A 26,918-nucleotide genomic window follows, 5' to 3' on the forward strand; every position below is an offset into this window, starting at 1 on the left:
TATCTGCAGTTTTTTTTTTTGTTTTGTTTTTTTTTAATGTTTTTTTTTGATTTTTTACAGAGGGGAAGGGAGAGAGATAGAGAGTTAGAAACATCGATGAGAGAGAAACATCGATCAGCTGCCTCCTGCACATCTCCTACTGGGGATGTGCCCGCAACCCAGGTACATGCCCTTGACCAGAATCGAACCTGGGACCTTTCAGTCTGCAGGCCGATGTTCTATCCACTGAGCCAAACCAGTTTCGGCCCGTGTTAGCCTTTGAGTTTGACATGCTTGCCTTACACTAAACAGGAATCTCTTCTACCTGAGGTAGTTTGCACAATTGGATAGTAACTATAACTTGATTTACACACTTTGAACTTATAAGAGACACCAACCTGTCACAGTTAAATTGGATTAAAATGTACTTTTTATTGACTACATTAGAAATCCAAGGTATTGAACAGTGTTGAACTAACTGTATTTCAAATTTCCATAAGTGGTTAATTTATTTTTTCTAGTAATTTTGTGTTATAATTCTATTTTAGATATTTTTCTAATACATAGCTATTAAGTATAACAAGCAATTAAAACTTTTTGGCGACTTCTGTAAAGCAAGTCAGTTTCTAAAAAAGAGTTCAAATTGTTGAGCAATCAATCTGTCTTGTGTGTGTGTTAACCTTAGAGCTGTTATTTTATGCAGAGGAGTAATGATTTTAGTATAATTTCAACTTTTAAATAATAGAATAATAGAAGGATTAGCCAATTTCCTTTTAACCATCTGCCAATCTGTTAACCACACAGTTGCATTAATGAGGTTTATGTGACATTTGTGAACACACATCCTGACTAACTTAAAAAACAACATTTGAGTACTTTGCCTGTTACTGTGTTTGTATACATACACAGACATTTGTATGGTAGGCTTGTGTTTTGAGTTATTTCTTGCATAATATTTCCTGATATTGATACCATTGTAATTAGCTAGTTATTAATAATAGGAAAGAAGCAAAAGGAAGGCCAAACATTATGAGCATGACCATCTGGGCAGCTTCACCAGGAAGCTGCAACTTTACACTCCCCAGGAAACCACCAGCCTATTCCCTACGAATCACTGGAGAACCATGGATTGGCAAGAATGGGTGGACCCGATGCAAGCCCTCAAAAATTGGGGCATACATAATCCCCCAAACATAGGAATTCATTTTCTTTTGCTCCTGGCTCTTGTGGCTCTTGGCTCTCTTGCATTTGCCCATGTGGCCCACAGCCATGTAGTCCCCACATACAATGGACTAATGGATTACAGTGGGGAACACAAGCTAAGCTAGTGTGAGGCAGGACTGGACACTCCTCAGTTATGGAAATGAAACTCTGGACACTGGCTCTGATTTTAGCTCTGCTGAAGCCACAGCTACACTTCTTCTATGGTGGGGCAAGAGGAAATTGGACTCCGGAAACTCGGATTTTATTCCACACAAATAAAAATCACTCATTCTCCCATGTGAGTCTCAGAAAATTCTTTTTCTCAGGATATTGTAAAAAATTCACTCCTACGAGCAACAGGAGGGGATGAGGATCTCTCCCCACCATTAACAATATGAGTTTTCTCCTTTCACTTTTGACCAGTCTTTAGGGGTGACCAGGCCGGCAGGGGAGGACAGTTGGGAGCGACCAGGACAGCAGGGTAGGGCAGTTGGGGCAATCGGGCTGGCAGGGGAGCAGTTAGGCATCGATCATGCTGGCAGGGGAACGGTTAGGGGGCAATCAGGCTGGCAGGCAGAAGCTGTTAGGGGCAATCGGGTAGGCAGGCAGGCGAGCGGTTGGGAGCAAGCAGTCCAGGATTGTGATGGGGATTGGGCCTAAACCGGCAGTCAGACATCCCCCTAGGGATCCCAGATTGGAGAGGGTGCAGGCAGGGCTGAGAGAAACCCCCTCCCCAGTGCATGAATTTCGTGCACTGGGCCTCTAGTATTTTCATATATCTGTTGGCCATTTGTATGTCTTCTTAGGAGAGATATCTGTTCAGGTCATCTGCCCATTTTTTAAATTGGATTGTTTGTTTGTTTGGTGTTGATTTGTATGATTTCTTCATATATTTTAGATATTAATGTCTTGTTGGAACTGTTGTTTGCAAATAACATCTCCCATTCAATTGGTTGCCTTTTTGTTTTATTGTTGATTTCTTTTGCTGTGCAGAAGCTTTTTAGTTTGATATAGTCCCATTTATTTTTTCCTTTACTTCCCTTGCCTTTGAGATCAAATTCATAAAATGTTCTCTACAACCAAGGTCCATAAGTTTAGAGTCTATGTTTTCTTCTATGTAATTTATTGTTTCAGATCTTATGTTTAAGTCTTTGATTAATTTTGAATTGATATTTATACATGGGGCCAAACTGTAATCTACTTTTATTATTTTGCTTGTGGCTTTCCAACTTTTCCAGCACCATTTATTGAAGAAGCTTTCTTTTCTCCATTGTGTATTTTTGCCTCTTTTGTAAAAAATTATTTGCCCAGCCCGGCTGTTGTGGCTCAGTTGGTTGAGCATCATTCTGTGCACCAAAAGGTCAATGGTTTAAAAAACATGCCTAGGTTGTGGGTTCAATCCCTGGTAGGGGTGTGTACGGGAAGCAGCTGATCAGTGTTCTTCTTTTGGGTTGATGTTTCTCTCTCTCTCTCTCCCTCTCCCTTCTTCTCTCTCTCAAGTCAATAAAAACATATTAAAAGTTATTGGCCCATATATATGTGGTTTTATTTCTGGGCTCTCAATTCTGTTCCATTGATTTGTTTGTCTTTTCTTCTGCCAATACCATGCTGTTTTGATTATCGTAGTTCTGTAGTATAATTTGAAGTCAGATAGTATAATACCTCCAGCTTCGTTCTTTTTTCTCAGGATTATTTGGCTATTCAGGGTATTTTGTCCTTTTTTATTAAAAAAATGACATTGGGGCCAAGCAAGCCTGGCTCAGTGATTGAGTGTCAATCTATGAACCAGGAGGTCACAGTTCAATTCCTTTTCAGGGCACATGCCTGAGTTACAGGATCAATCCCCAGTGTGGGGCATGCAGGAAGCAGCCAATCAATGATTCTCTTTCATCATTGATGTTTCTAGCTCTCCCTTCCTCTCTGAAATCAATAAAAATATATTTTTAAAAAATGACATTAGGATTTTGATCAGGATTGCATTAAATCTGTATGTTGCTTTGGGTAATATGGACATTTTAACTATATTGATTTTTTCCAATCCATGAACATGGAATATCTTTCCATTCATTTTATTGTTTTTCAATCTCTGTAGTTTTCAGTATACAATCCTTCACATCCTTTGTTAATTTTCTACCTAGGTATTTTTTTTGTTTGTTTGCAATTACAAGTGAAATTTTTTTCATTTCTTTTTCTGAAGTTTCATTGTTAGTATATAGGAAAGCAGTGGATTTTTGTACATTGATTTTGTATACTGCAACTTTACTGTATTTGTTTATTGTTTCTAATATCTTTTGGTGGAATCTTTAGGGTTTTTTTATACACAGAATCATTCTGTCTGCAAAAAGTGACACTTTTACTTCTTCCTTCCCTATTTTTATGCCTCTTATTTCTTTTATTTCTCTTGCCTTATTTCTCTAGCTAGGCTCCCAGCACTATTTTGAAGAAGAATATATAAATTATATCTGAAAAAAGTGACACTTTTACTTCTTCCTTCCCAATTTGAATGCTTTTTGTTTATTTCTCTTGCCTTCCATAACTATGTTGAATGAAAGTGGTGAGAGTGGGCATCCTTGTCTTGTTCCTGATTTTAGAGGAAAAGCTTTCAGTTTTTCCCCATTGAGTATGATGTTGGCTGAGTGTTATATATGGCCTTGCTGTATAAGAATAAGGTATTATAACTTTTCTGTTAGTGGATCTTCTAGCTGTGTTACTTTTAAGAATCATGAATGAAAGGAGGATTGAGATGAATTATAAGAGAATAAGCCTCTATTTTATCAAAATATCCATCTGGCCAGAATTTTATTAATATTTCTTGGGGGAGGGAAACACGCATTTTTCAAGAGAGAAAATACAGCAGGGCCTTGAATAATGTCGTTTCATTATAACATTGGTGAGATGCAGTAGGAATTGAACTCTTGTTTATATCAATTAGCTTGTGGTAAAATTGGTTTCATTATATGTCTTTTCACTGCAGTTCCAAGAACGTATTGACAATATTGAGGACTTATTGTAATTATTTTGACCATAATCAACTAATAACATTGTTTCTTAGAGTAACTTCTAACCTACTGATTTTGAATGATTATATGTTTTTAGTCACCCTTCTACTGGATTAGGTAAAGTTGGTTTGTGAATTTTCTTTAGATCATTAATGTATTTAGTTACGAATCTTTATTAGCATCTATATGGACAGTAAAAAGCATCATTTATTCTTCTTCCAGAACAGGTATTTATGTTATCCGGATGTGAGTGTCATGGAAGTAGTCATGTTTTAATTTTTTATTGGCTTAATAGGTCACTTTAGACAATTGTGTTGAAGTTGGGCGGATTGCCAACACCTACAATCTGACAGAAGTGGATAAATACGTTAACAGTTTCGTCTTGAAGAATTTTCCTGCATTGCTAAGCACTGGGGAGTTCTTGAAACTCCCCTTTGAGCGTCTTGCCTTCGTGCTTTCCAGTAATAGCCTTAAGCACTGCACTGAACTTGAGCTCTTTAAGGCTACCTGTCGCTGGCTACGATTGGAAGAGCCTCGGATGGACTTTGCTGCGAAATTAATGAAGAACATACGATTTCCACTGATGACACCACAAGAGCTGATTAATTATGTGCAGACCGTGGATTTCATGAGAACTGACAATACTTGTGTGAATCTCCTTTTGGAAGCCAGCAATTACCAAATGATGCCATACATGCAGCCAGTTATGCAGTCAGACAGGACTGCCATTCGGTCTGACACCACTCATTTGGTTACACTAGGAGGAGTGCTGAGGCAGCAGCTGGTTGTCAGCAAGGAATTGCGCATGTATGATGAAAAGGCCCATGAATGGAAATCATTAGCCCCTATGGATGCCCCAAGGTACCAGCATGGCATTGCCGTCATTGGAAATTTCCTCTATGTTGTTGGAGGACAGAGTAATTATGACACAAAAGGAAAAACCGCTGTCGATACAGTCTTCAGATTTGATCCTCGATACAATAAATGGATGCAAGTTGCATCTTTAAATGAAAAGCGCACCTTCTTCCACCTAAGTGCCCTCAAAGGATATCTGTATGCAGTTGGTGGGCGAAATGCAGCTGGTGAACTTCGTAAGTTTCTTTACCCTGAAATTCTTGTCAAATAAAAAAATAAACAGTTCTTTAACATGAAAGACAAGAAAATGTAGTTAGGGTTACATTTCAAACTGTTTTTTCATAGAAAATATCAGAGGCAAACAGTATGCCTTATCTGGGCATCTATTATTGGCCATGGTACAAATTATATCTCATAAATTCATCAATATGTTGCAAAATATTTGATTTGCACAGTATGTGTCGTTTTCATCTTGAAGGTTTAACTACAAAGTGTATCCTGCTAATTTAAATTATAATAGAATCTTGGACAGAAGTTTGGCATGTTCTCTAATTTTTCATTTTTAAAAGCCCACATACTATTTTACCGAACAGGTTAAAATTCTTCCTTACAGAGCACTGATTTTTATTGTTTTTTTCTTTTACATAATCTGTTACCTATCAGAGGCCACATAATAAGATAATTTTCTTTATAGATTAAATGTACAAAGTTCAATATTATCCAATGTTTATTTACTGTGAATATTATAATCTGTGACTATTAGTTTTAAAAATAATTCTCTCTTGGTGAAATACCAGTTTTCTTCACTGTAAACTGACCTGGTAAACTTTGATGGTCACTCTTTTTTTCTTCTAATCTAAGATTGGTCATATGTACAGTTAGCATAGCAGTACTTTGGCTATATAAATTAAAAGCAGAAGGTATATTTCTGTTATTTTAGATAAACTTGGAATAAGATTGGTGTTCAAAGGGAAGTAAGAAAAACCACATTTTATATCATGCCTTTCATATCTGTCATGACCATCATTGTTTGGGTTTCCCCCCCACCCCTCTTTTTTATTTTCTGTTATAGAGTCCCTGTAGTTATCCAGTATTCCAGGTTCCAGAATGCTAGGAAAGTTTAAAATATTGGCTTGGGATAAATTAAGAGTAATTATGAGAATATTTCTCTTCAGTAGTCTAAGAAATAAAAAGTAGTTTAATGGATTTGAGAGTAAGCTATTTATCGGAGACAAAAAGAACAGCTCTCAGCTCTTATACTTTTCAGCTTATCAGGTCCTTACTTGTTAGTGACATAGTCTTAATGGTACTGATCTTTCCTACCCAGTTTTTTCCTCCTTTGTTGTTACAGTGATATTTTTTTCGAAGACCAAACTTTCTAGATTGTTGGACTAGGTTCCATGACAATGAACCACACAGGTTTCCCAATATATTTTAATAATTAGACTTTTAAAAGCATTTGAGATGTTAGTACCCTGAGGGTAGAATTTCCATTTCAGTCACCTCAGTCAACCCATACACATTATTTTCATGTTATTATATTATTTTAAACTTATGGTATCTAGAAATATCCACAAGATACAAGCAGTGACTTGGCACTTTCTTAGAAAAATCATGGGTCTAAGATAATCTTTATGAGTTCACAAATTATTTGTCATCAACTCTGGCAGTCAGTGGTCATTTTGAAATAGTTTTTTCTCAAAGGAAATAGCTCAATTTTTCAGTCTGTGCTTGCTTGTTGATGTTATCACCCCTGTTAATATGCAGCTATTAAGTTTTCAATATATGCTCCTCATATTAATTAGAGGCCTATTCTTCTGAGAATCTATAATCTTTAAGCCAAGAAGAGTCATTACATACAACCAAGAAGCTAGAGGTTTTATTTTTCTGACTTGTTCCCCACCCTGTTTGAGCTCTTCCCATGTTATACTTAGTGGAGAACAAGGAGCAGACTACCCCATTGGGCAAGTGTCTGGCTTCCTTGCTCATGACTTTTAGAAAACACCTCTATATCTTATTAAAAATGATCTGTGTTTCAGTTTGAAAGTGAAAAGAAACATTTAAAGGCCAACTATTTGATATTCTTTCCCTTTAAAATCATCTCCTATAATCTATAGGTAACTAAACTTTTGTAGAAAATGATTGCTTCCCTTAAAATCAACATACCCAGCAAATCCAGTCTATACTAAGTATTTTAACTTAAAATATATTGGAAGTTGTTTTAAAAAATTATGTGATTGACTTATCAAGTGCACTCAAAGTAAAATTCTTGATTCCAGGAGAACCTTCAGGCCAAAGGAGCCATTACATAAAACAAAGAAGCAAGAAGCTTCATTTTTTTTTTCTGGACCCATCCCACTCCCTTAATGTGCCTCCTATGCTAACCGCAAGTGGGAGCAAGAAGTGAACTGTCCCATCTTGTCACATTCTTTATTATTGATATAACCAAGCCTGATGTAACCTGCCCCAATTACATCCCAAAAGAACAGTATCATTAAGTTCTTCTGGATTCTGTTAATAATGTTTTTCTTTGCATAATTTAAAAAAGTATATGTGTCAGTTCCCCTCTCCAATTATCTTGGACCCATTGTTTTTGCATAATAGCAGATTTGGGTTCTAAAGGAATTATTTTTTAAATATATTTTTATTGATTTCAGAGAGGAAGTGAGAGGGGGAGAGAGATAGAAACATCAACAATTTAACAGGTTCATTAATACCAGCACATCAATTATATACAGGCAATGATTATGAAAAGAAAAGTCACACCATTTGCAAAGCATTTTAGATAATTTTAATGCATTTGCCCTTTTAAGTATTTTCATGGAGTGCATGGTAATAAGCCCACAGTACATCAAAATGATACTACTATTGTGTGTATGAGCCTGGCATTTTGCTGAAATATAACTCCTTAGAAACACTGCCTTACTTTGACATCAGGTACAATGGGAAAGTAGGAGAAGCATAAGAATAACTGTCACTTAAGTGAAAAAGGAGTCAGTTATTTCTGGCATCTTTCAAAATTATGTCATATAAGCAATCGATCTTCCATTGAGGTTTTCTATATTGAAGAGAAATATGACAGCTCAGATAGCTCTCGCTTCAGTTAAATATTAATAAGTCAAGCTTTCAAATAATGAAATAACTTAATAGAAAACAAGTTAGATTTTTCAAATAAACTTGCTGAAATTTATCAAATGCCTCCATATCCCTTAATGGATTTAGCGTTTTCTTCATTAAGCAGCAAATCACTAGCTGGCACTCTAGGATTCTAGAGCCCATCCCCCCATCTATGGGAGCCATCTTTGTCCAGATGGTTTTCTTCAGGCCTAATCTCTTTCCCAATCTCCAAGAACATCACCTTTTGGGACCAATTCTGGACTCCAGTGGAATCACCTGAGAAAATAAGATTCCTGGTAATATATGTGCAACAGCCAACCTAATTCTTTAGTTGGATAAGGTCTCTAATTTATATACCAGGCTACCAGACTACTGAAGATGAGAGGAGTCAACAAACCTTTGTAAAGGGCCCGAAAAAAATATTTTCAGCTATGCAGGCTGTAGGAACTCTTCACAACTAATCAACTCTGCTGTTATATTGCAAAAGCAACTATAGGCAATTTATAAACAAATGGATGAGACTGTATTCTAATAAAGCTTTTATATACAAAAACAAAAATGTGAAATGCATAAAATTTTCATATATTCTTCCTTTGATTTTTCCCAACTTTTAAAAAATGTAGAAACCTTTCATGGTTTTATCTTGTGGCTCATAGAACAGCAGATGGCATACTGGATTTGACTTCCTAGCTGTAGTTTGCCTGACCCTGTTCTAGATTTTCCCAGTTACCTCATTACCAGTCCCAACTCTCATATGATGGAACCACTGCTTGTGGCTCCAGCTCCTTGCCTTGCATCATCCCTTGTTTCTACCCTATTGAATTTGTGGCACTAAACTTGTAAATATGGAAAACAGAAATAAGGGCATGTATATATATAAACTTTTTAATTAAATATATTCTCTCTTAAACTACTATTGACTTTACTAATAACAACAGCAATTCTGCATGAGGACATTAGAAATTACATGATGGGAAGAGCTAAAGGAGATCGATTATTTAGAAGAAGACACGTTTATAGATGATGAACTATTATATATTATGTTATTGGTGGTTAATAGCCATCTTATACTTAGGGACTTCTGTATGAGAAATTATACATATGTATAGATGGATTATATATGTATAGATGGATTGTTATATCCTCTATTAGGAAAAAAGTGCAATTAACTTACTGACAGAAAAATAGCATTATCTTTCTACATAGGTAAAATTTAATGATCATAAAGAGTGAGTAGTCATTCAATTTCTAGTTTCACTATAAAAGGAATAAGAGGAAACTAGTGGAAACTGCATCAAAACAGATTGAATTAGACATAAGGTAAGGCTGTTACACTCTAGAAATTTCAAAGTTCAAAGCAGAGTTCTTCATTGAGAAAAACACAGAACTACAGTAAAATCTGTCTTAGACCTCAAACAGATGGGAAAGATAATCTCTGGAAGTCTTTTAAATTTTTAAAAACCTTTTACTGACAGGATGTGTGATTAGACTCCTTTTTTTATCAACTAAAACTCTATCATTAATTACTTTGCTGATGCCAAGTACCAATCAATCTACTAGATTTTCTATAAGTGTAGGGAGATAATAATGTCCATTCGGTAGGAGTTTGCTTGTCAAGTAGGTGCAAATCATGCTAAAGGCAAATGGAAATGCACATTTAAAGACATCAGTAACTGGAATTAGTCAAAACAGTACTGCAATATATGGCAGTTTTAGCTCGTTATTAATTGTGAAAAAGTCCCCCCATCTTATTTGGGGGAAAGATTTTGCAGGATTTTGCTACTTTATGGAAGGGTTTAGAAGAAATAGAGTTGTTAAGGGTTCAAGCCCGAAGCAGAGAACAAAACTAACAAGGGAATAGATCAGAATGAGAATTGTAAAAGCCTTTGGAGTAAGACTGAAAACTCAAATCTAAACTAAGTGAAAGGGAAATTAGTAAAAGGTGTTAGAGGAGAATTAAATACTTCACATAGTGAATTTGATGAAGAAATGAAAGTATTGAATAGAGTAGAAAAGTACTCTCAATTTCTCTCCAGTTTTGCCATGTTATTTCTTAAATAGGAAACCTTGTTCAAAGGATGATTCATCAGTTAGAATTTCATTTGGCTGCGAGTAGCAAAACCTTATTCCAGTGGCTTGATCAAATAGCTCTACTCAGTAGACTTCCGCTTCCATTTCATTGTCTAGAACTATATTATATGGTCATCTCCAGCTTGAAGGGGACCTCACATGTTGAATTTTATTTTAAATTTGGCACAGTGCTTCCCTGAGAGTGTTATGGTTCTGTTAGTAAGAAAGCAGGGTTAAGGGAGACAAGAAATTGGGTTAGCAACTGGCAGTGTCTGCAATAAATTGTATAAACTTTTCAAGTCAATCTAGACTCTGTGCTTTTAGAAAAGGCTCATATTTTCTATTTGTCTGGATTGTCATTGTTGTATTTTTGAGTTTATAACAAATTGTTATTTAAATAAGTTGAGGTCACTTTTCTAAAATATTTTGTTAAAATTTATAAATTTATTACTGAGAGGAAGTATCACTAATAAAAATCTTAACTTCATATTATGCTGCAAATCATTTTCAAGTTAAGAGCAGTATTGGCTGCAACAGTGTTGGGTATATACACACTATTGGCTTTAATGTATAGTTGTAGATAAATTATTGTCAGTGTCCATTTTGTAGTCTGGATATGAAATAAAGCAATAAGCACGAGAACATATACCAAGCAGTGTGCATACTTTTATTCTCAACTTACAATTTTGCTTTATATCTATTAACCTTTTTTTTCTATATGGTATATAAACACGGGGGCCTAGAATTGAAATTTTTTTCCCCTTATGATTATCTTTTTCTTTTCTTCTCACATTTTTTAAATTGGGAGCAATGTCAAATTACAAGTATACAAGAAAAGAAATCCTAGTGATTTCTGCAGTGACAGAAATGTGTTAGATTATTACACTAAGTATCTAGTCTAATGTAACATGTAGTAATGGTTCAAATTATTAATATAATATCAATAATTAAGATGAGACCCCCCAAAGAATATCTCATACCTATAATAGATATGTTTCAGTTATTTGGATATTATGATTCTTCCACCTAAAAATAATTAATTGTAAAATTTGAAGTTATGAATTATTTTCTTCATTTTTTTTAAACAACAGCTACAGTAGAATGTTATAATCCAAGAACAAATGAATGGACCTATGTTGCCAAAATGAGTGAGCCCCACTATGGCCATGCTGGAACTGTGTATGGAGGAGTAATGTATATTTCAGGTAAGCACTTATGATTCAAGTCCTATTAATATAATACATAAACTTTTAAAAAATATATATTTTATTGATTTTTTTACAGAGAGGAAGGGAGAGGGATAGAGAGTTAGAAACATCGATGAGAGAGAAACATTGATCAGCTGCCTCCTGCACACCCCCACAGGGGATGTTGTCCACAACCAAGGTACATGCCCTTGACCGGAATTGAACCTGGGACCTTTCAGTCTGCAGGCTGACGCTCTATCCACTGAGCCGTACCGGTTAGAGCAACACATAAACTTTTAACTGTCATTATATTTCTATATAATTTTAATAAAATAATCCAGAAAATGGAAAATAAAAATATAATTTATGCTGATTTTAGAAGATAAATGTATTTTGGCCACACACACATATATTTTTCTAATAAAAAATTCTGAACCAGCTACAGTTCGCTTACAGTGTCCCCATAGCAACTTTCATTCTCAAACTGTTGGTATTTAAATCATTCTTCTATAGAATTTAGAAAAGAGTCTTATTTTAATGTAATGTTCACCTCTGGTATTGAAATTTTCTTTTGTTAGACAGGTTCTTATCATTTGGCTATGACACAGATTACCTCCCAGTGGTCGGCAAACTGGGGCTGTGAGCCACATGTGGCTCTTGGGCCCCTTGAGTGTGGCTCTTCCACAAAATACCACGTGCGGGCGCGCACATACAGTACAATTGAAACTTCGTGGCCCATGCGCAGAAGTCGGTATTTTGTGGAAGAGCCACACTCAAGGGGCTAAAGAGCTGCATGTAGCTCGCGAGCCACAGTTTGCTGACCACTGCCTCAGACAATGTGTCCTTCTTTTGAGGGCCTGCCAGTGCCAGGCCAGCAGTTACATTATGAGAACAAAGGTGTTCAGGTGATGTTTGTGCTCTGAGTCTCTGAACATTGCCCTATGAAATCTGCAATCAAGAAGGATAAGGGAAATACCTGGATTGTGAGATTGGCAGGTTTTTGGTGTTAAATTTATGAGTAACTATGGGATGTCTTATATTGAGTCATCCAGAAAATCATACCCTCCACTAATCAATCATTTATACCACCTATCTATTTTCTGTGTGTAGATGCCATGCCATTATGAGAGCTCCAAATCCTCTGAGGAAAATGACATCTGGATTGTTCTAGTGGTGATTTGGCATAACTAGCATATATTGTATACATGGCCTTCATAATCAAGAGTAAGATAGGAACCATAGCTGAGTTTTCAAACCAAAGAACACTGTTTTGCCTTCTGATAATTCTGTAAAGTCCAAAAATAAATTTTAAAAAACAAAAGAAAAAAGTAGTGATTTCCATCTGACCACCAGATAGTGGAGCTTTGATATGATATAGCTGAAAATTAGTTTATTTCTCTCCCTAATCTTCAGAACATACAGTGTGATTCTTTTATTGTACAGACTGATTTACTTGTGATATAAGAATACACTTTGTAGATGGTAATTCAATTGATCAGTAACCAATTATTGCACATACAAAATTCCATATATATTAAGCTAATTTTTTAACTTTGTAAATGTCCATGCTGATAGAACGTGTCATTACCCACCCTCAGCCCACCTACCAACAACTCTACAGAAACAAATAATTCTGAACATTCTTATAAGCTTGTACATTTGCACAACACTTTCAACTTTTCCAAAGCATTTTGATTTATTTCAATTCATAGTCATAGTCACAGTCCTAATGAAATAATTAGCGTACATATTTTTATTTAGCAAGTGAGGAAATGGGCACCTAGAATTTAAATGCCCCAGCCCTGTGCTCTGCCCCCAGAGGGTGCCTGCTAAAAGCATTAGGAGTGAATAATGCTTTGTAGTTGGAATATACTGCAGACCCAACTCTAAAAGGGACAACTTTTTTTTTTCCATTCAGTAAAGTCTCTTAAATCCCATGGGTCTCTATTTTACAAAGTCATTGCAATAATATAAACTATATTTTTGTTCTTTAAGAAGATGAAAATGTTATTTTCTTTTTAATCCAGGGAAAGTATATAGAGAGGGCAGACATATATAAGAATACTATTCATAAGCTATAAAATGTCATAACTGAGGCTAGAAGTTAATTATCTATGACAGAGAGCCTTTTATTTACTTTTGAATTTTTATAATTGTTTACCTCATGTCTATTGTTTTCATTATTTAGGAGGAATTACTCATGACACTTTCCAAAAGGAGCTCATGTGCTTTGACCCTGATACTGACAAATGGATTCAGAAGGCGCCAATGACCACCGTCAGAGGTCTGCATTGCATGTGTACAGTTGGAGAAAGGCTCTATGTCATTGGTGGCAATCACTTCAGAGGAACAAGTGATTATGATGATGTCCTAAGCTGTGAATACTACTCACCTATCCTTGACCAGTGGACCCCAATTGCTGCCATGTTAAGAGGGCAGAGTGATGTTGGGGTTGCTGTCTTTGAAAATAAAATCTATGTGGTTGGTGGGTATTCCTGGAATAATCGTTGTATGGTAGAGATAGTGCAGAAATATGATCCAGATAAAGATGAATGGCATAAGGTTTTTGATCTCCCAGAGTCCCTTGGTGGCATCCGAGCTTGCACACTCACAGTTTTTCCACCTGAAGAAACCACACCATCACCTTCTAGAGAGTCCCCTCTTTCTGCACCTTAAGATCACCCCTACAACTAAGATGCTGTAGTCCTATCTTTGCAATGTGTCATGATTCTCTTCTTTTGCTGCCCCCTCTTAAATAGTGTATGTTAGGATTAGCCTCCAGTAATTGATGCAGATATTGGAAAAAAGACAACATTGATGTTATTTGTGCTGTTTGTTTGGCTTAGAGTGTTTATAAAGTGGTAACAAAAACCATTCTGGAAATGTACCCCATAGAAGCTGATGTTTAACATACAAAAAGAAAAAAAAGTTATTGTCTTTAAAATGTTTCTTCAGTGCTTTTTTGATGCTGTGTACTGGGTATGAGGTATTTGTCATCTTACATTAGAAAGCCCAATAAATCACATTGAAGGTGGATTGTAGTAAATATACAACTGTGCTAACTAGGCTTCAAGTAAAAAGTTTTCCTTTCATCTTGATTGTAAAGTGTCAAAGGGAGGCAGCCTGCTCCAACAGAAACAATAGACAAAGGTTGCCAACTCGCATGAGCTACCTCCCTCTTTTCATAAAGCATTTTTGACATATCTGTCAACCCACCTGTCTGTGTGGGTGCATTGAGAATATATAAAGTTTCTTAGACGCACAGGAGAAAGAGTAACTGAAATTCACCAATATTAATTTTTAAAATGCAGCATGCCCCTCTAATTATAAACAAGGGTTGGGAGTTTTTAAAGTGTGTATAAATACATCCACACACATAGAAATATCAAATGCGAAACTTTAAAAATTGAATGGCACGTCAAATAAATGTAAAAAAAATAAATTTGTTTAAAAAAGAAGCTTCCATTAAGATGGGAATTCAGTATGTACATACTGAATGCACATATGTAGAGTCATGCTGAATTAAGTGGATGAGGGCTGGAAATTTTGAGCAAAAAAATCTGTCGACCCAATTTTACCTTCCAAAACTGTAAATTACACCTTCTCCTTTGCTGTTGAGGTAACTTCCATATTGTATGTATTCTGTATACTCTCAGTTCATAAGGTTATTTAGCACAAAGTAAAGCAGCTTCACCTGGCAAGCTGCTTTTGCTCAGTGAATTCAACTTTCATGTTTTATCTTTTTGTTCAATAAAAAAAAACATTTAATGTCATTTTGGTCTGAAGAATCTCATTGTTGTCTGATTTGACTTCCTTTTATTGAATACCCCCCCCCCTTTTTGCCATAGCAAGATTCAAATGAGCAGAACTCAGAGCACTGAACAGCTTGGATTAATTCATATTAATGACTCATTCAAGGGAAAAAAATGATTTGACCAGATCTAACCTCATTGGTCAAAACGCATTGCTGGTTGTCTTTGAGGAATTGGTTCATGGCAGATGCTAATTGGCTCTTCTTCATTCCCACAGGAATAATGCCAGATATGTCTAAATTATAAAGTCAGTTTCCCGGATCTTCAAAAAGATCCATCTTGCTTAATGAGAAGGGATTGTGTAAAACGACATAAGATATTTGTTCTTGAGCTAGGATGACAAATGAAAAATGTTTTTGTAAAAGATTGTTTGAGACTTATGTTAGGGCCATGTGCATGATCTTTTCTACTTTATCTGAAAATGACCAGATTGAATCTGAACCAAACTTTTCAAACCATAGCAAAACAACTAGAGTGTTGCCAGATTTCTTCACCAGTGGGTAATTATGAATGCATATCTCACTACCTCTGTCTTGAATTAAACATAATGAAGAAAAAACAATTTTCCCATCAGTGTTACTTTTGAATGTTGGGAGAAGCCTGGTATGATTTTGAAAGATCTCCTTTGGCAAGATAATTCTGAACTGAGAGCACCTGGTCTAGTGACTGCAGTTCTCTGCTTACAGGCAGAGCAGATTTAGCCATTTGCACATAGTTAACCTCTGCCTAAAAAAGGAGAGTTTTAGGACAGAATGACGGTCCTGCCACAGTCCAGTGTGGGTGTTCTTGGTCAGGCGGCTCTCCTCCAAGCAACAGTGGTTCTTTCCATCTTGTGGCCTCTTCCGTCTCTTAGTTCCTCAGCATCCTCTCCATTCAGTCAGCAGAAGAAAAGTAGAGCATTGCAGGTGTGAGAGCTGTAGGGGTCAGGCTTGAAAGAGGCATGCATCACTTCTACCCATATCCCACTGGCCAGAAGTCAGTCTGTGGCACATATAAACACAAAGGGGACAGAAAAATACCAGATAACTGTGTGCCCAGAAAGAAGAGGAAATTGGGTGGGTGATCTGTTAGCAGTTTGCCACAGGGAATAACAGAGCATACACAATTCTCTTTGACAGCTTACCTTTTCTGCCTCCGTGCCATATGTTATTTAGAATAGCAATTAATGTCACACAAGTGCTATTATTAGACAATTCCAACAGATGGTAAATTGTTAGGCATTTTCCTTCACAGTGAATCAAACTATTTTTCTTTATGAAAAATGTCTGCCAGTCATTGGTTGGCTTTACAAGCATTTCTCACATTTGCCTTTCTTAAGTTCTTGATATATTTGAAAAATGAATTATAGATATATTAAGCCCCAAAAGGTTCATAATTTTCCTTCTTGGTTGAGGTTGGTAGGGTGGGAAACATAAAGAAAAAAAATCTACTTTGCCTATTTTTAGAATTATAAAAAAATTCATCTGACAATCAGGTTTTTCCCTGAAAAGTGAAATTATGACATGAAACTATTTCCTAATATTGCTTTAGGGGCTTTTAAAAAATATATAACTATGTAATGTTTTTTGGAAGTTGCTAAAATAATTCCCTCACTTTAGCCCCTGAGAGAGTGCTCCACTGGGCAATTAAGTAGTATTTTATTTAATTTGTTCAACCACATGACATTTTGTCCATATTAAGGGCCTTCATGTACCCACCCCCATCCCCCAAGAAGAGTAAGCAGACTTTCTTGCGTGGAAAGTTGGTTCTGCCTCTAATTTTATTCTTGGCTCTTGTGCCTTTCCTTTTGTTTTTTTTCATTTTCAAGCCACTAAACCTCAGATTTAGTCCTTCCCACGTCAGATGGCTCTTTCGGTGTGTGGGGAGGAAAGTAAATGTGAAGCAAGTTCACAAGGATTAAGGGTATTTGGTTTTAAATTGGTCAAATAGCGCAGAATTTGGAAACTCTTGGTAATTATAAAATGCAAAATATAGGAAAATTGAAAAATACAAAAATGAAGAAAAACTGTCATTTATCTTCCCCACATCAGGATAATTGTTGGTAAATGAGTACATTATTTTTACACAATTATAATTTTAAATCAGTATAATTTTGTACACAGTATATATACATCAATGCATTAATTTCTGATACAAAATATATCAATGTGATATTTAGAATAAGATTTTCTAACTCACGTATTAAGTGAGGTTTAACTACTAAATGTCAGTATAAAATATTAAAATATTAATGTGGTCAAATTGGATATCTGCAAGATTAAGTAATAATGATACCAGGCTTTTAAAATATTTATTTCATCAGTGAATCTAAGTGATATAATTCAGATCTCTGGGTGGCTATTTTATTTTCTACTTAAATTTAGTGTTTATTTCTGTCTTCACTAATGATGTCTTACCAAATAATAGTCAAATGCTTTTTCACCTTGCATGTCTTATTTGGCAATGTGACTAAGATAAACAAACATTGATTTAACAAATGAGAATAAAGGCCATAACTCTATCAAAACAAACAAACAAGAAACATTACAACAGGGGTTGGCAAACTTTTTTCTGTAAAACAACAGTAAATATTTTAATCTTTGTGGGCCATATGTTCTGTCACAGCTATTCAGCTCTGCTGTTGTGGTACTAAAGTGTAGGCAATATGTAAATAAATGAAGGTAGTTGTGTTCCCATGAAACTTTTGTTTTACACTGAAAGTTTAATTTCACATAATTTCTATGTATTACAAAAGAAACACTTTGAGATTCTAGCTAAGATTTCTGGTAGATTTTGTCATTTTGCTTATGCTTCTCTATCTGGATCATGCTAGAGGAATTGAGAGGATTGCAAGAAAAGCATGGCTGCATTTGGAAGGCTTCTGGATGCATGCATATAAGTCCCAAGTCTCCACCAATTTGGGGTCCAGACTAACATACTTGGGACAACTGACTCAGGAGTGGGAGGTTTCCAAGGACATGACAATGTCAGGTGGTGTGGTGGTGGGCTGTCATTAAACTGGTCCTGTGTAGTGGGCAGGGGAAGTCATATCAGGGATCTGCTCTTGAGGTACCTGAAGTCAGTGAGTTGCCCAAAAGAGTTGCCTCTTGCACATGCACTGTTAGGAAGCACCCCATCTTCTGCCTTCTTCCTCATGCTGGAAAAATCCCCTTAGCTTTAAATATATGTACTGAAGTATTTAGGGGAGAAATATCATAAAGCCCATAATTTAATTTAAAATATTTTAACAAAAATATTAGATGATGCAAATATGACAAAATGTTTACAGTTGTTACACATAAGTAATGGGTAAGCAGATGTTCATTGTACTATTCTCTCTACATGTCAGTAACTGTGAAATTTATACTAAAAATAAAATGTTAAATGAAAAGTCTTCATTCCTTGTAAACAGCTCTGAAGTTGAAGACTTTCTTGCACAATCAAAATTGAAAGAAAAATAGCATGATCAGCTTTTGTTTATAGTCATTTTGCTTTTGGCCTCACCTTAGAGTAAGAGGCACAACAATTTATTCAAATAGGTGGAAGGACACAGCAATCTAGTCCCCCTTTTCTACTAACCCCTGATGACTTTGATCTTGCCCTTCCTAAACTCATTCAGACCTATGTGGAATGTATAGGACTCACATTGTTCTGAACATAAAATAACTAGTAATAAATTCGACAAAAGAACATCAAGACCACTATGATGACAACCACAAAACATTACTAAGAGAAATTAAAGTAGATGAGACCAAAATATTTGGCAAAGATATGCCATATTCACAGATTAGAAAACTCAAAATTGCTTTTTTAAAAAAATTAAATTTCATTTGGGGTGATATTGGTCAGCTTGAACATAGGTTTCATGTGTAAATTTCTAACTTACAAAATCTGTGTATAGCACTATGTGCCCACCACCTGAAGTTAAATCTTCTCCTGTCATCTCATATTAGGTCCCCCTTCTCCCCCCAACTCCCTCCTCTGGCAACCACCACACTGCTGTTTGTGTTCATAAGTTTCAGTTTTATATTCCGCATTAGAGGCCCAGTGCACAAAATGCATGCACTTTGGGGGGGGGGATCCCTCAGCCCGGCCTGTGCTCTCTCACAGTACGGGAGCCCTTGGGGGATGTCCGACTGCTGCAGAGGCAGGAGAGGCTCCCACCATTGCTGCTGCACTCACCAGCCAACCCAGCTTCTGGCTGAGCAGCACTCCCCCTGTAAGAGCACACTGACCACCAGGGGACAGCTCCTGCATTGAGTGTCTGCCCCCTGGTGGGCAGTACACATCATAGCTACCGGTCATTCTGCTGTTCAGTCAATTTGCATATTAGCCTTTTATTATATAGGATGAGTGAAATCATATGTTTCTTAGCTTTTTTGTCAGACTTATTTCATTTACATAATGTTCTCAAGATCCATCCATGTTGTTGTAAATGACACTATTTTATCCTTTCTTATAGTATTCTATTTTGTATATGTACCACATCTTCTTTATCCAGTCCTCTATCACAGGGCACTTTGGTTTCCAAGTTTTGGCCCCCTTGAATAATGGTGCAAAAAAAAACATAAGGGTGCATATATCTTTGCATATAAATGATTTTTGGGGTATATACCCAGGAATGGGGTTGCTGGGTCGTATGGTAGAACAAATAAATGATCCAATCAAAAAGTGGGCAGAGGACCTGAAAATACGCCTCTCCCAAGAAGACATACAAACAGCCAATAGAAACATGAAAAGATGTTTAACCTAATTGGCAATTAGGGAAATGCAAATTAAAACTACAATTAGATACCACCTTACACCTGCTAGAGTGGCCATTATCAACAAGACAAGCAATAACAAGTGTTGGAGAGGTTGTGGAAAAAAGGGAACCTTCATTCACTGCTGGTAGGAATGTAGACTGGTATAACCACTATGGAAAGTGGTCTGGTGATTCCTCAAAACATTAAGAATAGAGTTGCCATATGACCCAGCAATCCCCCTTCTGGATATCTACCTGAAAATTATCCAAAGTTATCCCAGTCCACATCTCTGCAGATCCTAATGAATAGTGGGTGGAGTCCCAAGGAGCCAGAGCCACATCTTTTTAGGGGAACAGCTGAGAGGAGGTGTGCCTGGTGCCCAGGCTGCACCAAGACCACTGTAGAGGTGGCATGTTTCACTTGTTGTCCCTCGAATGCAGTTCTGCCCAGTAGAAATATAATGTGAAACACAAATGCAAGCCATAAAATATTTACTCTCACCAAAAATAGTAGTGAGGAAGCCGGGGAGGAGGGCGGGAGGAAGGGGAAAAGGATGGGGTGTTCAGAAACAGGCTACCACAAGTCTTTATACCATTATGCCAAAGAATTTTTATTAACTTTTCAGAGGACTCACTTTTATTTTAGCTTCAGGTAAGATCCCCCTAAGCAGGTAACCCACAAATGTGAAGGCTTCCCAGAGGAAAGGCAGTTGGCCTGACCCAGGGACCAGGTGCAGACAGTTATTTAAAGATTTCCAAACAGCTAGATATTGCTAAGGGAGTCTCTTTGCTTGAGGGACACACAGGGCCATTATTGATTGGCTGCCTCCTGCATCCCCCACACTGGGGATCAAGCCTGCAACCTGGGCATGTGCCCTGACCAGGAATCAAACCATGACCTCCAGGTTCATAGATCGACACTCAATCACTGAGCCATGCTGGCTGGGCTCCAAAGTAGGTTTAAAAAATTATTTTAATTTACTTTTTACTGTGTCTATAAGTTTCACAACATAATACTCATCACTACTCATGGGTAAGAGACTCAGATATTTTCTGTTCTATTATTTTCTGTTACCACTTAAATTGCCTGTTGTGACCCTAGAAACTTATTTTATTATCCAGTAAGGAAAGACGACTGGTGCTTTAAAGAGAACTGGACTGGAGGGACTTTAATATATTTTCCTGCTTAATGTTCTTTAAAAATTAAAGGGGCTAAATTGGAAACATGGCAAAACAAAATAACATTCATTCATAGCCTCAGTCTTGCTCACTTTGACTTTCCTGTCAGCAGTTATAAAAGAAGTCAGATAATCTGTTTCTCCAGGCTACAAGGTTTCCCAGATAATGGCCCAGGCTTTATCCCCCTTGAGATACACACAGTTAGGTGTAGCCTGGGCACTTAGCATTTCAAAACCCCAGTGTCCTCATCTGTAAAAGGGAGCTAGTAATGCAGACCTTACAGGTTGTGATGAGGGGGGATGAGACCCTGGATGTGAAGGACCCTGCATGTTCCTCAGGCTGAACTTTACCTGCAGGCATGATTTGTCAATTCCCTACCACTTGTATTGTTTAACACCCTCTGCAGCACATTTAGGTGACTTGCTGGACCTCTAAAATCATTTGAGTTTGTTACTCTTGGCTAAGCATAAGGCCCGGAGCAAATTTGGCATTTAATTCAGGTCGTTCTCTTTATTTTTGCTGGTCCTAGCACTGTGGAAGTCACTTAAGTCATGCAACCTCAGACAGGTTATTTAAATTCTAAGTCAAGCATGTCAAACTCATGGCCCGCGGGCTGCATGTGGTCCACAATGAATATTTTTATGGCCCAGCCAATATAACAGCATGTAAGAAACATTTTAATAAAAATTTTATAACTTAATTTTTACAATATCCTGTTATACATAATCCTATAAAATAAAAGCCTAATATGCTAAGTGTCCGACCATTCAACCTTTTGACCAGCTGCTATGACGCGCACGGACCACCAGGGGGCAGACGCTCCGACCAGTAGGTTAGCTTGCTGCTGGGGTCTGGCCGATCAAGACTGGGCGAGACAGGCCGGACATGCCCTAGAGCCCTCCTGTGGTCCCTCCCTGGCCCCAATTGTGCACTGGTGGGGTCTCTGGGCCTGGCCTGCACCCTCTTGCAATCTGGGACCCCTCAGGGGATGTCAGAGAGCTGGTTTCGGCCTGATCACCACAGGCCAGGCTGAGGGAACCCACTGGTGCATGAATCCGTGCATCGGGCCTCTAGTTATTAATAACAAACTACAACGTTTGCTAATGACTGATTACTATAATCATGTTGCATACATTTTCCTTACATGCCTTATATGCAGGCACACCATTTCTCTCCACTAATACTAGCAGCGAATATTTTAGCAGCCGGTTGCCATGTCATTAGTCTTGGACTGACTTGTTTGGTGTGTGCAATAGGAAATATTTCGCTTTTGGAGAACAACAAAAGTAAGTTTATTTGCGTTACACTTATTAATTTGTGCAGTTATTCAGTGTCTGGTAAGTTAATGTTCAAGAAAAAATATTAATTTTTATTAAAATGTTCTATTACTTTATGTTAACGATTATTCCTTTATTTCAGCCCTTTGTATTCAGCATGTCTCTATCGAAATAAACCTACATTTCTATGAAAATTGAAGCTTTTGGGTTTTTTTGCAGCCCACATAAGCTTAAACCTTGTTTATTTGGCCCGTGTTAGCCTTTGAGTTTGACATGCTTGCTCTAAGTCTCGTTTTCCTCATTAAAATGGAAATAATACCTGTCCTACCTGATTTTCTGGTTTTGTGGGAGGATCAAAGGAGATACAGTTTTTCATTGATTCATCATTCATTAATTCATTTGGCCAATATTTATTGATCACTGTATGTCCCAAACAGCAGCCTTGCCCATTGTTTCCAAGAAGCCTGCAGTGTTGAGGAAGACAGACCTGAAAAAAGGTGCTGTCATTGAGACCATGCCAAGGGCTGTAGTACCAGAGGAGGGAGAGCAGGTAGTCTGATGATAGGGGCCAGAATTCACTGTCAGCGATTACTTGGGTTGTTTTGTGGGAGTGGGGCCTTATCAGAAGAACAACATTGTGGTGCCAGAGATAATGCTATCAAATCATCCTCTATGTAACTCTGCCATGGTAACTCTTTATGATGTCTAATACCTTTTTCTTTATATACTCTAATTTATCCTCCCTTCTTTACCCCCACTGCCGATATTTCAGAGACATTAAGGGGTGTGCCCAAGGTGATTTATCCAGGCAGGCATCTTCCCAGCTGCCTTCTATAGGCACACATCTTTTGTTTTATGATGGGTATTCTATTTTATGATGAAAATATGATATAGCAAAGGATAGGTGGGTTATGAAGTGTTTATTGCAGTACATCATGCCCAATATCCCCCAGAACATGAAGCTTCTGATGCTTTGGGACATGACTGGCTCAAGTTAACATTACCTGGCCCTCCTATGATTTGTACTTCCAGAGCTTGTCATGTAACACACACATCTTCTCTTCATGGCTTTTGATGGTACCACTGTGCCCAGTTGTTCAGCTTCCCCACTGTACTCTGTCATAATTAAGCCAGGCAAGATAACAACCTAGAGTCATGATTAACATATTAATCAGCCTCACATCATCTGTACTGACAGGGTTTCTCATTACTAATGATGTATCACAGGGTGATTCTCCAGAGATGCCCAAAGAATAGAAAGTCTAATTTTGGCAAGCGAGCAATGACAGATTTGGCTTCATTCATCTAGGGAATGATCATAAGTAAAAACAAACAAAACAAAAAACAAACAAAAAACCCCCAAACAAACAAAAAACAGACACACAAGTACTAAAGTAGATCATAAGTAAAAAAACAACACACACAGGTACTAAAGTAGAGGTGACCAAGATGTAAATTGAGGGCTCCCCATTATTAAACCATGAGATTTGGATGTCTCTGAAATTATCTGAAGGCATTTCACAAAATAACTGACTGGTACTCATCGAAAGTGTCAAAATGATGAAAGACAAAGAAAGGCTAAAGGACTATCACAGACTGGAGGAGGCCAAACAGACACAACTATTACAATATGGGACCTGGATTGGATTCTAGAACAGAAAAAGGGACATCAGTGCAGGAAACCTGGTGAAATTCAAATAAAGTCTATAGTTTAGTTAATAGTAAACCAATGTAATTTCCTGGTTTTGACAATTTTACTCAGGTTAAGGAAGGTGCTTACATTAGGAGAAGCTGGGTAAAGGGCATATGTGAACTCTCAGGACTACTTTTGCAATTTTTTTCTAAGTGTAAAATTATTTTTAAATAATAAGTTAAAATAATCTGAAATATATAAGCATAATCTTACCAGATGACATGAAATGGATAAACTGGTTATATTGAAGCTAAACTCAGCATTTGCTATGGGACATGAGCCTGGTCCATGTTTCTTCTTTGGCCTTACAAATCAGTCAGATGTGTGCAGTGAGAGGCTTAGATTAGGTGGAGGGATAATTCTGAATGAGTTCTATGACGCTAACATCTCTGTACCCCAGTTTCCTTATTTAGAAAAATTAGGATTGGGTTCCATTTTTAAGAACTCTTTAAAGTTTTGAAATTGTATGGCATTACTTCTAACAACTGTTAAGATGGAGGAAACTCAACCTTGAGAAAAGCTGAAACAGGGATGTGGAAGAGGGGACAGCTTCATTAAAGGTAGCAGGACTTGGCAAACATTGTGGAGATACTGGTGTCTTGTGAAAGCCCTTTGCAATATAGCCAGAGCTAGTCCTTGTTGGATGTTGGGGATAAGGGATGCTGGGAGCAGATTATGAGCAGGTCAGCTTACACTGTTGGAAATGGTAATGGAGGATCTCTCCTTTGTCATTCATTCACAGTATGCCTATAGACTTTTTTCACACAGAGCAACATTGTTGTTGAGGAAAGTAGAAAAGCATGTTAATTATAAGTCATGTTTTATTCTAGAATTGTTTATAAATAATCTTTCATTTTTAAGATGAGGAAATTGCAGAGCAATAAGTTTCTATGGCTTTGCCTAAAAGTTACAAGAATTCAGTGAAGTGGGTTCCTCATCTGTTGCATAAACTAATAGTAGTCATCATTGGTCAAGGGGTACATGCAAGATGAGTAAGTTCTGGAGATCCAATGTACAGCATTGTGACTACAGTTAACAATACTATTCTGTATACTTAAAATTTGCTAAAGAGTAGATCTTAAGTATTCCAGTCACACACAAAAAACAGTAAAGAAAATGTTAACTGTGAGGTGATTGTTATGTTAATTAGCTTGATTGTGGTGATTGTAGTGTCAAAACATCAAAGTTTACACTTTATTTACTTATTTTTTGTTAATCCTCACTGGAGAATATTTTTCCATTGATCTTTAGGGAGAGTGGAAGGGAGGGGGAGAGAGAAAGAGAGAAACATCAATGTGAGAGAGGCACATTGCCTTCTGAATGCAACTCGATCGGGTCTGGGATCGAGCTTGCAACTAAGGTACCTGCCCTTGACCAGATATCAAACCCACGACCCTTCGGACAGCAGGCTGCCACTCTATCCACTGAGAAAATCTGGCCAGGGCAAAGTTTACACTTTAAATATGTGTAATTTCTATTTGTGAATTATACTTCAATAAGGCTGGAGGGGGAGAAATATACATTCAAGCCATTGTTGTTTTGCTCTTTGCTATTCACCCTATGTCCCTGAGGTGGGTAAGGTAGAGGTGACTGGTATTGCATTTTACAAAGGAGGGAAACATGCTTGAAAACATTGATCCATGGATCATATAAGAACCTATGTGCACAGGAGGTCTATGAATTCTCCAAGAGGGAGAGCTCAGTGGTAGTAAGATAGGTTTGCATATTTCCCACAATTGTTACCCCTGGCTGGGAGAATGTTATCATTGGCTCACCATTTGAACATTTTCCTGTTTAGGAAGATTCAGACTTTTTAGAATATCAGCCTACTGCTTCTAACTGTCCCAATTTCTCATAGCTGTTTTTTTCTATGAAGCCACAAAGGATAAACATATTTTTGTAAAACTTGGCATTTTGAAAGAATTAGCAGGGTAATCAGGTGAGAGTAATGGAAAATGTCATCATTTTATATTACTATTAAATGTAATATTTTGCAAACCCTTTTCTAAGGCCACATTCTACTTGATTTTCTGTGTTAAATTTTTAATTATTAAAATCTATATTGCCCCTTGACAAGCTTTATATTTTAGATGCACAAATCCAATCCTATTAAATTCTCTTGAACTCAGGTTTTTCAAGTGAACATTTAGTTCAGCACACGTTAATGTCATTAAATGAATAACTGTGATTCCCTAGTTCAGTGCTTCTCAACCTTGGCTACACGTTAGAATCACCTGGGAATCTTTTTAAAATCCTGATTTCTGGGCCTCATCCTCTGGAAATTCTGTTTCTTTGTTACTAATGTTGTGGCCCCACCCCATAACAAAGAAACAGAATTTCCGGAGCATGAGTCCCAGAAATCAGGATTTTAAAAAGATTCCCAGGTGATTCTAATGTGCAGCCAAGGTTGAGAACCACTGCCTTAGTTCCTTTGAAAAGTAAATTGGCAGAGAAAGATCTTTACTTCAGGGTTTTGATTGCATTCCTGTGGCTAATTGCTCATCGCTAGGAGGCCTCAATTTGTGCATATGCAACTTAGTGTTCCTACTGAAGTACCTTTTCTTTTTTTTTTTTTTTGTAGAACACAAAGGAAGAAATGACCTGGGTCCAACAGCTCTTTATTTAAAATTTTTAATTGAAATATAATTGATATATATCATTGTGTAATTTAAAGGTGTACAACATGTTGACTTGACACATTTATATATTGCAATATAATTACCATCTCTATCAGGCCACGTAGTTATAATTGCCTTTTGTGGTGAGAATAATTATGATCTAATCTTTTAGCAACTTTGAAGTTTATAATACAGTATTATTGTTT

General features: G+C 37.0%; 1 protein-coding gene across 7 annotated transcripts in view; it reads left to right on the top strand.

Annotated features, from left to right (window-relative positions):
• KLHL13 (kelch-like family member 13) overlaps positions 1 to 15,183 on the top strand; it is a 302,378-nt gene extending 287,195 nt beyond the window's left edge. For all 7 annotated transcript variants that reach the window (XM_005859453.2, XM_005859451.2, XM_014534190.1 and 4 more), the window contains 3 exons: positions 4,477 to 5,272; positions 11,315 to 11,428; positions 13,599 to 15,183. In XM_005859453.2, the coding sequence (XP_005859515.1) occupies positions 4,477 to 5,272; positions 11,315 to 11,428; positions 13,599 to 14,086 (1,398 nt within the window). In that variant the 3' untranslated portion in view covers positions 14,087 to 15,183. The remainder of the gene's footprint in view (positions 1 to 4,476; positions 5,273 to 11,314; positions 11,429 to 13,598) is intronic.
• Positions 15,184 to 26,918: the final 11,735 nt, after the last annotated feature.

This window comes from Myotis brandtii, unplaced genomic scaffold (assembly GCF_000412655.1).
Source record: "Myotis brandtii unplaced genomic scaffold, ASM41265v1 scaffold126, whole genome shotgun sequence".
Lineage (NCBI taxonomy): Eukaryota > Metazoa > Chordata > Mammalia > Chiroptera > Vespertilionidae > Myotis > Myotis brandtii.